The 13,768-nt window shown below is 37.1% G+C and overlaps 2 protein-coding genes across 3 annotated transcripts in view; one reads left to right on the top strand and one right to left on the bottom strand.

Moving 5' to 3' along the window:
• Positions 1 to 13,768, top strand: part of mRpS9 (mitochondrial ribosomal protein S9) — a 118,194-nt gene that overhangs the window by 42,885 nt on the left and 61,541 nt on the right. The gene's annotated exons all lie outside the window — the stretch shown is intronic.
• Positions 1 to 13,768, bottom strand: part of wtrw (ankyrin repeat domain 61 water witch) — a 76,316-nt gene that overhangs the window by 26,165 nt on the left and 36,383 nt on the right. The window contains exons 1-2 of one of the 2 annotated variants that reach the window (XM_073971633.1): positions 12,901 to 13,135; positions 6,913 to 7,300 (exon numbers count right to left, since the gene is read on the bottom strand). In XM_073971633.1, the coding sequence (XP_073827734.1) occupies positions 6,913 to 7,028 (116 nt within the window). In that variant the 5' untranslated portion in view covers positions 7,029 to 7,300; positions 12,901 to 13,135. Of the gene's footprint in view, positions 1 to 6,912; positions 7,301 to 12,900; positions 13,136 to 13,768 lie in introns of those variants that run through there. The other variant, XM_073971632.1, reaches the window with a different exon arrangement.

Raw genomic sequence — 13,768 nt, forward strand, 5'->3', positions numbered from 1 at the left:
AATTTTGTGGCCCCTTTAGGATATTTGAACTTGCCGCCAAAAATGTGGATTAGGAATTAACTGCACTAAGACACAAATGTTGAACTTTTGTGGGGGAGGTACACTTAAAGAGGACCGATATGGGCCATTTTCTAAATTAAACAAATTTTGACAAAATATTAGGACCAAATTGGTTTTTACATCTTTCGGGTTGATTTCCTAAGAAAAACTTTTACCGTCGTAATGGAGATAGCGAATGCAAATAGCTTCAACAAAAATCAAAGTGATTCGATAGCAGGTCTTAAAGTGAAAATATCCGAAATTTTGGGTGAGAGGTACCAGAAGGAGTAGACAAATATAGTCCATATTCGAACCTGATCTATATCTGGTAGATATATTAGGATGTGAAAAGTATGGATTATATCGGTCATTCCCTTCAAGAGTTATCAAGCGCACAATTTTTCCGAACATTTTTGAACTTTTGTGGGGGAGGTACCTGAAGGAGTGAACCAATATAGTCCATCTTCGAATTTAAACTATGTTTTGATAAAATATCACGAAGGCCAAATTTTGACCGAATCGGCAAATCCTTTCGCGAGTCATCTTTCGCTCCAACCACTACACACGGTGTCATAGGGATTTTTTGCACCTTTCAGGCTATTTTCTCAGGAAGTATGGATTTGCCCCTTATGAAACTTGTACCGTCGTATGGGGGACAGCGAATACAAGTTGTTACAACAAAAATCAAAGCGATTCGAGATCGGGTCCTAAACTGAACTTATCCGAAATTTTGTGTGGAAGGTACCCGAAGGAGTGGGCCGATTGAGTCCATATTTAAACTTCATCTAAGTCTGGTAGAACTTTCACAATGTACAAAGTGTGGGCCAAATCGGTTACTCCCTTCAAGAGTTATCGTGCGCACAAATTTTCCGAACATTTTCGAACTTTTGTGGGGAAGATACCGGAAGGAGTGGACCGACATAACCCATCTTCGAACTTAAACTAAGTTTGGGTAAAATGTTACGAAAGCCTAATTTTGAACCGAATCGGTTGCTTGGTTCGAGAGTTATAGTGCGCACCAGCCAGACAGACAGACGGACGGACATGGCTAAATCAACTCCAAATTGTCTGAAACACATTTCGTCCAAACATACTTGGGGTCTAAAACCATTATTTCGATGAGGCACATTTTGCCCGTATGAAGGTTTATAAACCCTCGTTAGCATAAATGCTGAGGGTATAATGATAGGTCGAAAACCAACATGACAGTTCGGTCACAAGGCCTGTTCTGTTGGTTCAGTCCTCGACTTGTGTTACTGTCCATTTTCCGGAAACAATGCTGGGCAACTGAGAACTGCCGCTCATCATGTAGAGGAGAGAGTAGTGACTGTAATATTGGCCTGAACGATTAGTCTCTGCTGGAATCCTTGCTTTTTTAAAAACTCAATATTTAACCATGTTTAGATGGGGCCATAAAATTCGAGCTGGATCTGACACAACAAACCCCAACTAGGGTTTCTTGTCGTTTGGGTCTGTACTTTCAAAAAATCCTCAGTTCGAATTGTTTGCACAAGATTACCTTAAAAATGTTGCACAGTGTAATTAATAATTGGTTAAGCATTACCGTTGAAATTCCGCGTGAGTCCCTTTCGGATGACACCTTCTCTAGAATCCTAAAGGAAAGGGTTGGTAGTGAAATCGACGACCAACTAGACGACCAATCCCACGGCACTGTACTGTACCGGATTGACCCGGAACCACTCAACGTCAGCGTTCCGGCCAGCGGCTGCCAGCTCAGTGTACATGTGTTTGTATTTGTTACGTTTTTCAATGCTGGGAGCAGCATATCCCGGAATGTCTGCTCCGGATTCTTTTGGTCCGTGCCGGGACGGAGGAAAACCCAGGACCAATATATTTGTGCTCGGTTTGTCACATCCGCATCTTCACCCATATCCAATCTTCGGTGAGATGCAATAGATGTGAGGAGTGGGTGCATTTAAGGGGTTGCTCTGGACTTTCCCACGCGAGGGACTATGTTGCTGCATGCTGCGCGAACACAGCCCCCAGTGAGCCGTCGTCGTCAGATAACGAAACTCCCCCGCAATCCCCCCAACACCAGCCGTTGTTGTTCCATTCCCAGAAAATGCATTCTTGTTGCAATTTAATTGCAATGTGCTCCGAGGTAAGATCGATGAAATAGTGGAATTTATGAATCGGAAAAAGATCAAGGTCGTGGCTGAACGACCACAGCTCAGTACGTTGCGATGGTTACAACGTAATAAGGAAGGATCGCACCAGATGTGGAGTTGGGGGATTAGCTTTCCTTTTGCACCAGTCTGTTCAATACAGACCTACCAGAATTAGAGGAGCGTGTCACAGTTCGCCAGACATAACCATCGTGTCCCCTGGTCTGACAAATTACGTCACCTGGCAACCCGTCATTTCCCTTGGATCAGACCATCTCCCCATAATTGTCTCCATCAGCAGACCACCCGATTTCATCACCTCTAAACGCTGCACATTCGTCAATCATGGGAAAGCTGATTGACCGAGTTTCAGAGAGTTCAACAATCACAGCTTAAGAGAATTGCCCAATTCTTCTGATGTTCGGGTAGCGGAAAGGACGTTCCGAGACATCATCAATGCAGCAGCCGCTCACCATATACCTTCTGGTCGAATAGCCGAAGTAAGACCAAATTTCCCAGCAGAGGCGACGCGATTAACAAATGAGCGTGATGAGCTTCGTCGAACCAACCCCGACGACCCCATAGTCAGGGAGCTGACACTGAAAGTTAACAAGCTGGTCGGCGAACATAAGCGGAAGAAGTGGTTAAATCATCTGAAGAGTTGCAACATTGGAGCCGGTATAAGGTCCTCAAGTCCCTAGCCGGCAGCACGTGGGATGCAGATAAAGAACCCTTGTTGACCACGTATAAAGCGATAGGTCGGTCTATGGTAAGCTATGAGGCGCCAGTTTGGTCCCCGAATTTTTATGACACGCAGTGGGCCCTGAGTTCAGCAACAGGGTGCCTCCTCAAATCTACAGTGGACCATCTACATGAGGAGGCAAAGATTCTTCCAGTACGACAACATAATGATATACTATCGTTGCAGTACTTGCTCGGGTGTTACCGTGAGAGCCATCCCAATCACCATCTGCTGGCCACCGATACACTCAGGCATATAAAGAAGGATATTCATGCTCTAGAGACGGAGGTCCAACAATATAGGAGAGAACCTCTAGATCAACAGGCATATCAGGCAGGTTTGAACAGCATTCACACGGACACAGTTGTTAAGACCATAAGCAATTATTGTGTGAATGCAGTCATCGGAGTACATCCCTCATCTATCTATCGCAGCTGAAGAGCGTCAGCTGCCACGGCAAACCAGAGTAGTTTTGGCTCAATTACGCTCGGGATATTGCAGTCGCCTAAATTACTATTGGGCGGGAATCGAACGCACCGTGCAAGACATCTGCCCAGTATGCGACATGGGCTCGGACGATACTGAGCACCTATTGTACTGCCCCGCCAAACCTATTCATCTAACTCCAGTGGATCTGTGGTTACATCCCATCAAAGTAGCCACTTCCTGGAACTGGAGATATACCCAGAGCCAGATTGAACAGGAGAACGAACATACAAACATAATAATAAAACACTATTACAACAACAACCAACTAAAAGATGAACAGTGTGGTTTCAGACCCAACCGAGCTACAACAAGACTTGATATTCTCACAATGGGACAAATATCAAGAAAGAAAAAAACATCAAATTTAATAAGGAGTCACACGGTTGTCTTATCGATCTGGAAAAGACCTTTGAATCCTTAAAATGGCAGGAGTTGGATGTGATGGAAAAAGAAATATCAAGCGTAATCTTTTCTCAACTGCCAAGGTGTCGGAAACATTGGTTATCAGCCGAAACCCTTGAAACAAGTTGAACATTTTTGCTACCCTGGTGTGGGACTGAGCGAAGATGAGAAATCAGACAAGGATCTGCTTCAGCCTGAACCGATATTTTATCAGCAAGAGAGAAGTAACAAGGTTACAAAACAAACAGTTTTCGAATCAACTTTCATTCATTCGATGATTAGATTAGCGCTCACAAATTAAATTCAAACTTGTCAAGTTCCCATTGCAAAAACCGTTACTATTAGAAAGGTAGGGCAAAACGTTATTGGCATTGTCATGCTGAATCTATGAGAGATTTGAGATTTCATAATTTAAAACTATTTCTAGAACATTTGGGATAACTGCTTGATAATCTTCACGATATTTGATAATCTAAATCAAGGACGATTCCATAAAATGTTAATTTCTAGAAAATATATAATATTTGTTGTTGCTGCCTTATTATTACACAAATCGACTTGTAGTATATTTTGGAGACTAGACTATTTCAAGATATAGGTCCTGTTCCAGAACCTGCAAGAAGCTACTATTTTTTACTACGATAGCATTTTTCCCTTTACGTTATCGGAAAAAATAGTAAAAAATAGTAGATTATTGCAGTTCTGGAACAAACCAATAAATAATTTAATCATCCATTTTAATAACAATCACGGTATTGTGTGTTAAATTATCTATTTTCGTACTATTCCACGAAATATCAAACGGAGGAGAGATAAATATAATTTTGTTTGATTTGACATTGTTGACATTTCATACAACAACGACTTTTTGCGTTTATTTGCATATGGGCAAATCCCAGAAACAGTCTACCAGCCAAAATTTTTTTTATTTTATCCAAATTAATTTATTTTTTCACAGAAGATTAGACTGGATATCTAATTTTAGAAATATGTTAAAAACTTTTTTTTCTATCATTATTAACACAAAAATTATTACAAAATTCTACCCTACCTCAGGTTTTTTAATTTTATACAAAAATTGTACATTTTTTACATGTTCATATTATTACTTTAGTGTTAACATAAGTGGTAAACTCAAAAGCTGTATTGTTATTCACTCAATTCTCTTAGATTTTGACAGAAAATATTACCTTTTACTATTTTGGAAAAAGTGAAATTAGGTATGGAAAGACAGATCCAAGTGGTGTAGCGTTCGTCACGAAAAATTATGTTTTTTTTTATACTGTGGGCAGAAATTTATTTTTTTTTTAAATTCATCTATAAATTTAAATTAAATTAATATCCTGCTTTTAATGAAATAGAAAAAAAATCTACAATAATAAAAAATAAAAAAAATACAGTGCATTAATTTCTGTAGCGTTCGTCACGATTTGAGTTCTCCCAAAAAATAAAAAAAAAAATTTGCCTTTTAATTCTGTTTTCACTTTCTCTTGTATTCTATTTTTGTTTTATTCTGTTTTCGTAGCGATTTGATTTCAGTTAATTGTTAAGAAATTAAAAAAATGAAATGATATTTCAAAGTTATATTTATTTTCTGATGGATGTGCAAGTCTATTTAAAAACAAACTCATTTTAAGTAGTATACCCTTTTTCAAAGAAAAATTTGAGTGGATTTTTTTGCAACTGCTCACGGAAAGGGTGCAGTAGACGGAATCGGAGCTGTCGTAAAGAAAAAAAATTGGAAAATGGTAAAAGCTCCGAAAATTGTTCTTAATAACGCCCATGATTTCTTTTAAATTGGCAAAAAGGAATACATATGGTATTTTCATTTTATATATAAGCAGAAGTTATATACAAAAATCAGCTGGAATTCTTTCGGAGAGATGGGCTAACGTTAAGAGCATTCCCGGAATTAAAAGCAAACATTATTTTTCGTCATATAACAAAAATGTGCTCAAAATCGCACTAACGTCAGATTCATTAAAACATAAAATTTATTTATAAACATATACGCATTGATAAACTTATTTATGAACATAAAATATGACTTAAATAACGTTATTTACAAGAAATATACATTGTTTCGTTAAAATAAATACACTGGTTTTTATTTACTATATACTGGAAAAAATGTAGCGTGCATCACGTAGCGTGCGTCACATTAGGTTCGCTGATTTTGGAAAAAAAATACAAAATTGTTTGCCTAAAAATTAATTGTTTTAGAATTCTCTTATATTCATCTTTCTTTTAAAATTTTAATTTTGTGTGCTTTATTATGCAAAATTTGCTAAAAATTATGAAAACATAGCACAAGGTCGGAAGCTACTTCCACTTTTTGTGGCGTGCGTCACAATAACTTATAATCAATTTTTTCCGCTAATTATACTTGTTAAAAAAAATTGTTTTATGGCATTTGAAAGTGCTCTCAAATTCTATTAAATACCATGTATAGATTCAATGCATCTATCTGGAAAGTTCAAAAAATGTTAATATTTTTGCCCGAAAACGCGTACAAATGTAGCGTTCGTCACGCAGGATTTACCCATATGACAAGCGGGGAGAGTCGTTTTTTTCGGATTCTGTTATAAATTGTTTTTATTAAATATCATTTTGTTTAAATTAATTATTAACAGCGGTTCGGCTCGCGGTGTATAGCAACAATTATGGATGCTTGGCTTATTTTCAATGACAGATTCAACTGAATTTTCCCTTTGGACTTTTCGTTTCTTGCTTTTTTTGTGGCACATATTTGCACAAAATTATAATTTATTGTCAAATTCTCGATGTGAGTCATTAGGGCAGGGGATTGATGACAGTTATTTGTTGGTTTTTTTTGTGGTACATTTGAACGTGGACTAATCATATGATTTGACAAATGATGTAAAGGCGGTCCATTGTTTACCTCGTCTTTTTGTGGGGAGTGTCATTTTTTTTTTTTTTTTTTTTTTGTGACAATGTGTAAATTATAAAAATAATATTTTCGGGGGGAAATATTGTTATTTGTTCTGCCAATATATGGTCGAGAGTTATAAATAGATTTTGCATAATACCCAGAATTACCTCTCCATGGTATCTAAATTATACAATTAATTAAACCCATCAATCATTACTTACCGATTTGTATTATTTCCCGCCAATGGTTGTTCAGCATCACTTTTGGTCACCACACTAATGGAACGTGTCATACGTCTCGGTTTGGTTGAACCCTCCTTGTAACCAAGATTCTCCATGGCTAACTGCACTTGGCGTACAATGCTCTAAAACCACTGCTGCTGCTGCTACGGCTGGTATTTCCTTATGTGGTGGTGGTTGAGTTGATGCTGGGTACAACGATGGTCCCAATTCCAATATCCGTGGCTGTTGTTTCTCTTGTTGTTGTTGTTGTTGTTGTTGTTGTTGTAATATTGGTAATTTATGGTGATATTCACAATGAACGACCTTCTCAACGTAACTCGTATTCTTGTAAGGCATTTAACATCAATTGAAATTTAAGTCGATATTGCTATAAGGAAGATAAAGAGGGAGAGAGGGGAAAAGTGAGAAGGGCAGCATTAGTAAATCTTTAGTTGACAAATTCCAATCTATGCATTTGATATGCTGTGTGTTGCATGTGCTGTAATTGAGACACCTCTATTTCCAATAAATAAATCTTCGGATACACAAATTTGTGTTGATTTGATTTGTTTAGATTGGAATCATGTTGCCATGAGATTGTTGTTGTTGTTTTTAATTGTAATTCAACGTTATTTTTGTAGTATTGTTTAGAAATTTTATCAAATATATTTATGTGCTTTACATGACCAGTTAGAAATGGACGTAGTTATACCCTCAGCATTTATGCTAACGAGGGTTTATACACTTTCATACGGGCAAAATGTGCCTCATCGAAATAATGATTTTAGACCCCAAGTATGCTTGTACGATATTCGTTTCAGACAATTTTGAGTAGATCTAGCAATGTCCGTCCGTCTGTCTGTCTGTCTGGCAGGCTGGTGCGCACGATAACTCTCGAACGGATCAATCGATTCGGTTCAAATTTTGGGTATCGAAATATTTTGTCCAGATTCGATTCAAGTTCGAAGATGGGCCATATAGGTCCACTCCTTCAGGTACCTCCCCCACAAATGTTCAAAAATTGTCGCAAAACTTGTGCGCACGATAACTCTTGTAGGGAACAACCGATTTGGTCCATAGTTTGCACATCGTGTAATTTCTACCAAACTTAGATGAGGTTCCAATATGGACTCAATCGGTCCACTGCTTCGGGTACCTCCCACACAAAATTTCGGAAAAGTTCAATTTAGGACCTAGTCTCGAATCGCATTGATATTTGTTTACGCAAGTTGTATTCGCTGTCCTCTATACGACGCTGTAAGTCTCATTAGGGGCAAGTCCATACTTCCTGAGAAAATGGCCTGAAAATTACAAAAAACCCTATGACACCGTGTGTAGTGGTTGGAGCGCAAGATAAACTTAGTTCAAGTTCAAAGATGGATTATATCGGTCCACTCCTTCCGTTACCTCCCCCACAAACTCTTGAAGGGAGTAACCGATTTGGTCCATACTTTGCACATTATGAAATTTCTACTAGACTTAGATGAGGTTCCAATATGGACTCAATCGGTAAACTCCTTCAAGTACCTCCCACACAAAATTTCGGAAAAGTTCAGTTTAGCACCTGCCCTCGAATCGCCTTGGTTTCTGTTGTAACATCTTGCATTCGCTATCCCCTATACGAAGGTACAAGTTTCCTCAGGGGCACGTTCATACTTCCTTAAAAAATAGCCTGAATGTTGAAAAGCAAACCCTATGACACCATGTTTATGGGTGGAAGCGCAAGATAATTCTCGAACGGATATGCCGATTCCGGCCAAAATTTGGCCTTCGTAATATTGTTTCCAAACTTAGTTTAAGTTCGTAGATAAGCCATATCGGTCCACTCCTTCAGGTACCTACCCCACAAAAGTTCATAAATATTCGGAAAAATTGTGCGCACGATAACTCTTGAAGGGAGTGACCGATGTAATCTATACTCTGCACATCCAAATATATGTACCAGATATAGATCAGGTTCGAATATGGACTATATTTGTCCACTCCATCCCGTACCTCCCACACAAAATGTTAGATAAGTTCACTTTAAGACCTGCTATTGAATCACTTTGATTTTTGTTGAAGCAACTTACATTCGCTGCCTCAATTACGATGGTAAAAGTTATTTCAGGGGCAAGTCCATACTTCTTCAGAAAACAACCCGAAGGGTGTAAAAACCCCCTATGGCACCACCATGGTCTATGTCGGTCCATTCCTATAAGTACCGTTTCCGCTAATTTTTTGAACTTTAATCCTAATCAACATTTTTGTCCGAAATTTTGAAACCCATTAAAAACATAAGTTTTTTGTGTAAAAAGTGTTTCAATTTGCAAGGCTGAGGGTATATCTCTGTCGGCAAAGCCGACTGATACTTTTTTACTTGTTATTTTTAAAGTAAGCCCAGGTTAATCAGAGATTTGTTGTTTTCAAATTTAAATTGATTTACTTTTGGGAAGGGCAAAAATAAACAGTAAACACACATCACGACAAAACTGCCAAAGTGAATCTGAAATGTGTTTTAGACACTTTAGAGTTGATTTAGCCATGTCCGTCCGTCTGTCTGGCAGGCTGGAGCGCACGATAGCGCTCGAACGGATAAACCAATTCGGTCCAAAATTAGGCTTTCGTAATAATTTGCCCAAACTTAGTTTAAGTTCGAAGATGGGTTATATCGGACCACTCCTTCCGGTACCTCCCCCACAAAAGTTCGAAAATGTTTGGAAAATTTGTGCGCACGATAACTCTTGAAAATGGGGGTTTTTGGCCAGGAAAATCGATTTCTGAACTACTGTGCGAAGTGATATTGTAAGAGCAATCATATTCTAAGAACAAAATAGTGTATTTTAAAAATCTGAAAATATATATTGTTGAAGCAACAATATATTTTGTGCCATTATGTTTCCTGACAAAAAATATATATTTTGAGATTTTTAAAATACACTATTTTGTTCTTAAATATGATTGCTCCAACAATATCTTTGTGATTGGTCCAAACCTTGCACATCGTATTACTTCAAAAACGAAGGTTCATGAGGGTCGTCAAAAATTTGCCGTTGTGCCAGAAAAAATTTAAGCCGTGCGTGAAAAGACCGTGAGATAGAGGCATTCTTGGGCATTTATTCCACTAACTAACATTTGATATTGCATGAACACCTGGCCAAAAATGAATTTTTTCTCGCTGGATCCAGCAAAATTGGTCGGTCGCTCAGAAAAGGCTCTTGTAGATTTGGGCAAAAAACTGTGCATAAACACGATCACGGTTCCTCAAACGACATTTATAAGATCGTCACAGACAACGAATCTTGAATCTATGCTTAGGAGCCCGAAACAAAACAGGAATCGACCATTTGGGTCTTCGAAAGCGAGCCCAATCCAAAGAAAGTTGTTCATGGAAGAAGACCATCACACAGTGGATGCGCCCAACGACAAAAATCAAAAATGCATGTCATCGTTTTAAAAATGTAAAGATGCAAATCGCTTCAAAACATTACAAATTTTTTGAAACTCAACTCATTTTTTCATTTTTCGCTGTTCTTAAGGAGAAAAAAGCCTCACAAACATGACTAATTTTGAAGAAAAAATTTATTTAAAAATGAGAAAAAATAGTTATATTCTAAACGAATTTTTGAAACAAAGGACTATTATTATCGCCTTACCTTAAGTTGAATCATTTAGTAAATTGTCTAAGCTTAATTTTTCTGGTTATGAAAATTCCTCTAAATTGCAAGGGTTGCCAAATATTTTGGTTATAATATTGGTCAAAATGAAAATATTTAATATAGATGTATGGATTTCCTTAAAGTTTTAGTTACTTTCCAAAAAAATCGCAAGAATGGCCACTAGCACCAAATTGTAGCCTAGCGCCTGTAGATTTCAGAACTGTATAGACTTTTTGCGGAAATTTGCGGTTTTGGCAATTATGATCAAAAGTTTAACTCCCTTTTTCAGTTGCTGAATTTATATTTTTTGAATTTTTTAAATTATTTTTATTATCCGCATTGAAAACTCGTGAAAGAAAAAGACAAATTTTTGGGCGTATTCACTAGAGTTGGGTAATCTAGTTCCTAGTTCCTTGTACTAGTTCCAAAACGTATGAGTAACATCATGAAATATAACGTGTGATAGTAAGTATACGCAGTTTGTTCAATGAAAAAATGTGGGCCATTGGAACTGCGAAGTGAACGAGATAGTTCCATATAGTTCCTTTGGCACAACTCTAGTATTCACTTTAACAAATAATTTTTCTTTTTTGGGACACCCTAATGTTGGGTCACGCCAAAACGTGGTGATCTCCCCTGCACTGAGAACTAAAAATACATTATTACAGGTAATTCTGCAGAAAATGGTGATTAAAGCTTATAAAGACCGAAAAAGGATGGTAACACTATATGGAGGGTGTAGTCAAAAGTGGACCGATATAAAATTTCTTTAAAAGGTGGTGTTCCTATTCGGTTAGAATATTTGGTTGACATCTGCCCAAATAAATCGATACATAAATCATATGGGGAGTAAAGCAAATCATGGACCAATACTGAAAATTTGGGGATGCTTACTATGCAATAATAACTGCTGGTACCGGATTACAGCAAATTTGGTTGAACAATGTCTTGGTAACAGTAAAATACTAAAACTCAAAATGATTCGTTACATGGGAAACACGAGAAATCTTGGACGTAGGACTGCAATATTTTTGTTAGAGTGTTTTTAGGCCACGAGGACCCATTGATAAAAATTTCAGTTCGATATGTTATCTAGAAGTATTTTTGTCACACCTTCCCATGTAAGTGCCACCACTGTGCATCGAATCAAATGGTCCCCTGTTTCTTCGGCAAAACTGACCGTGTGGCGGCTATACTGCTTGAGATATGTGGGACGGTTAATTCTGAGTGTTACACTAGAATTTGTTTGCCTGAAGTCTCCTGAGAAATTCGAAAAATGCACAAAGGAGGACGAAACATTCTGCATCATGACAATGTCAGCTTTCACACATCTAATCAAACTAGTGCCTGTTTGACCGGACAACACGTGGAATTTATGGGTCATTCGGGGTACAGCCCTGACGGAGAATCCAATGAATTCATCTGATGCCAGCACATCAAGAAAAAAGTCGTGGTCAACGATTTTCGTCACCAGTTGATGCTGTAAAAGCGTTCTAAAACCATGTTTTGCATTCAACAATTTGTTTGAGCGCAAGAAAAAGCTTATAAATCATGCTGGAGACTACTTAAGAAAACAATAATACTATTTTTGATGATAAATATTCCCGTTTTCATTGTTAGGCAAGAATAGTTATCGTTCAGGCTCGTATTCAGTATAAATATTATGTTTGCTTATTTGTTGGTCAAAATCTAAGGGGCATATATCCGTCAGCACAGCTGACTAATACTTTCATACTTGTTAAGTTAGGCTTTATCTAAAGAAGACTTTGTATTTTATCCATAGAAGATTTGCTCTTCGACTATAGAAGAATTGATCTCTACATTCAAAGTGGGGTTTAAAGTTTATTTGGGGTTTATTTTAAGCTTGTTACTATTGTCATCCTAGACGTATTTGGAACAAGATTTTTTGTTATAAATTAGGCTTCACATCGTTTCCTAGACACTCTTTTAACCATCACGCAACATATTACCTAATAAATAGTTAGTTGTCTAGTTACAAATATCCCAATTTCCCCTCATCGATCATTTGGCAATAATTTTGTTTTCGTTACAACATCATCTCCCACAAAAAAAAAGAAGAAGATCTACTACTGATCGCAAATTGAATTTCACACATGATTGAATTACAACATGATTTTGTTACTTTTAACTTGTTTTTTTTTTCATTTCTTTTTTCTATTTTTTTTTTTGTTATTATTGTATCGCCACATTTAACGTAATCGACATTTGTTTACTATTATTTCACTACAATTTTAATTGTTGTTTTCTAATTCATTTAATTCTATTGGGTTTTGTTTTTCACATTCATTGGAGGGGGTAAAAAATTGCAGCACTACCACTTTATTATCACCTTTTATTTTGTTATAAATTTTTGTAGTTTTCCACGTTTCCGCCGAATAAAAATTTTCCGATTTTTTTTTTGCGGTGGAAAGAATTTTGTAGTTGCTTCTCCCACTACTGAATACCAATTAATTTCACTCATTGATATTTCCAGGGGGATAAATGTTTTCCCAAAAAAAAAAGTTACTAGAATCTATTGTGGCTGTCCATTTTGTCATTTTTTGGGGCAAAATGTTGGTGGCGTCATTTAAAAATATCAGCAGCCTGGTGTCTAGAATGTTTTTTTTAGTTTTTTTGCAAAATTTCTTTTGTTTTATCTTTGCGTATTTGATTTGTGTTTTGAAGATCTTATCTTCAACATTATCAGCCGCAATATCCTCCATCAGTAGCAGCAGCATCCATCCCCATCACTTCTCATCTTTATCTCTTGCCCTGCCATGATCATCATGATGATGATCATCATCAACTTCATATCAATGTTATCTTCTTTTCTTTCTGATATAAGGTAACTGCAGAAGCTTTAGTGGTGAAAATAAAATTTTAATATTACATACATATAAAGGGGAACACTAGCTTACAAAGTACAGGCGTTTTCTATATATAAATGACTTGGTCTTCTATCTATAAAAAGAAGACTTTGGTCTTCAATCTAGCAGACTTGGTCTTCTACCTATAGAAGACGTTGTTCTAAAGAAGACTTGGTCTTCTATCTATAGAAGACATGGTCTTCTATCTATAGAAGACTTTGGTCTTCTATCCATAGAAGACTTGGTCTTCTATCTATAGAAGACTTGGTCTTCTATCTATAGAAGACTTGGTCTTCTATCCATAGAAGACATGGTGTCTTCTATCTATAGAAGACTTGGTCTTCTATCCAT

This window comes from Musca autumnalis, unplaced genomic scaffold (genome assembly GCF_047663935.1).
Source record: "Musca autumnalis isolate F117 unplaced genomic scaffold, ASM4766393v1 scaffold_1, whole genome shotgun sequence".
Lineage (NCBI taxonomy): Eukaryota > Metazoa > Arthropoda > Insecta > Diptera > Muscidae > Musca > Musca autumnalis.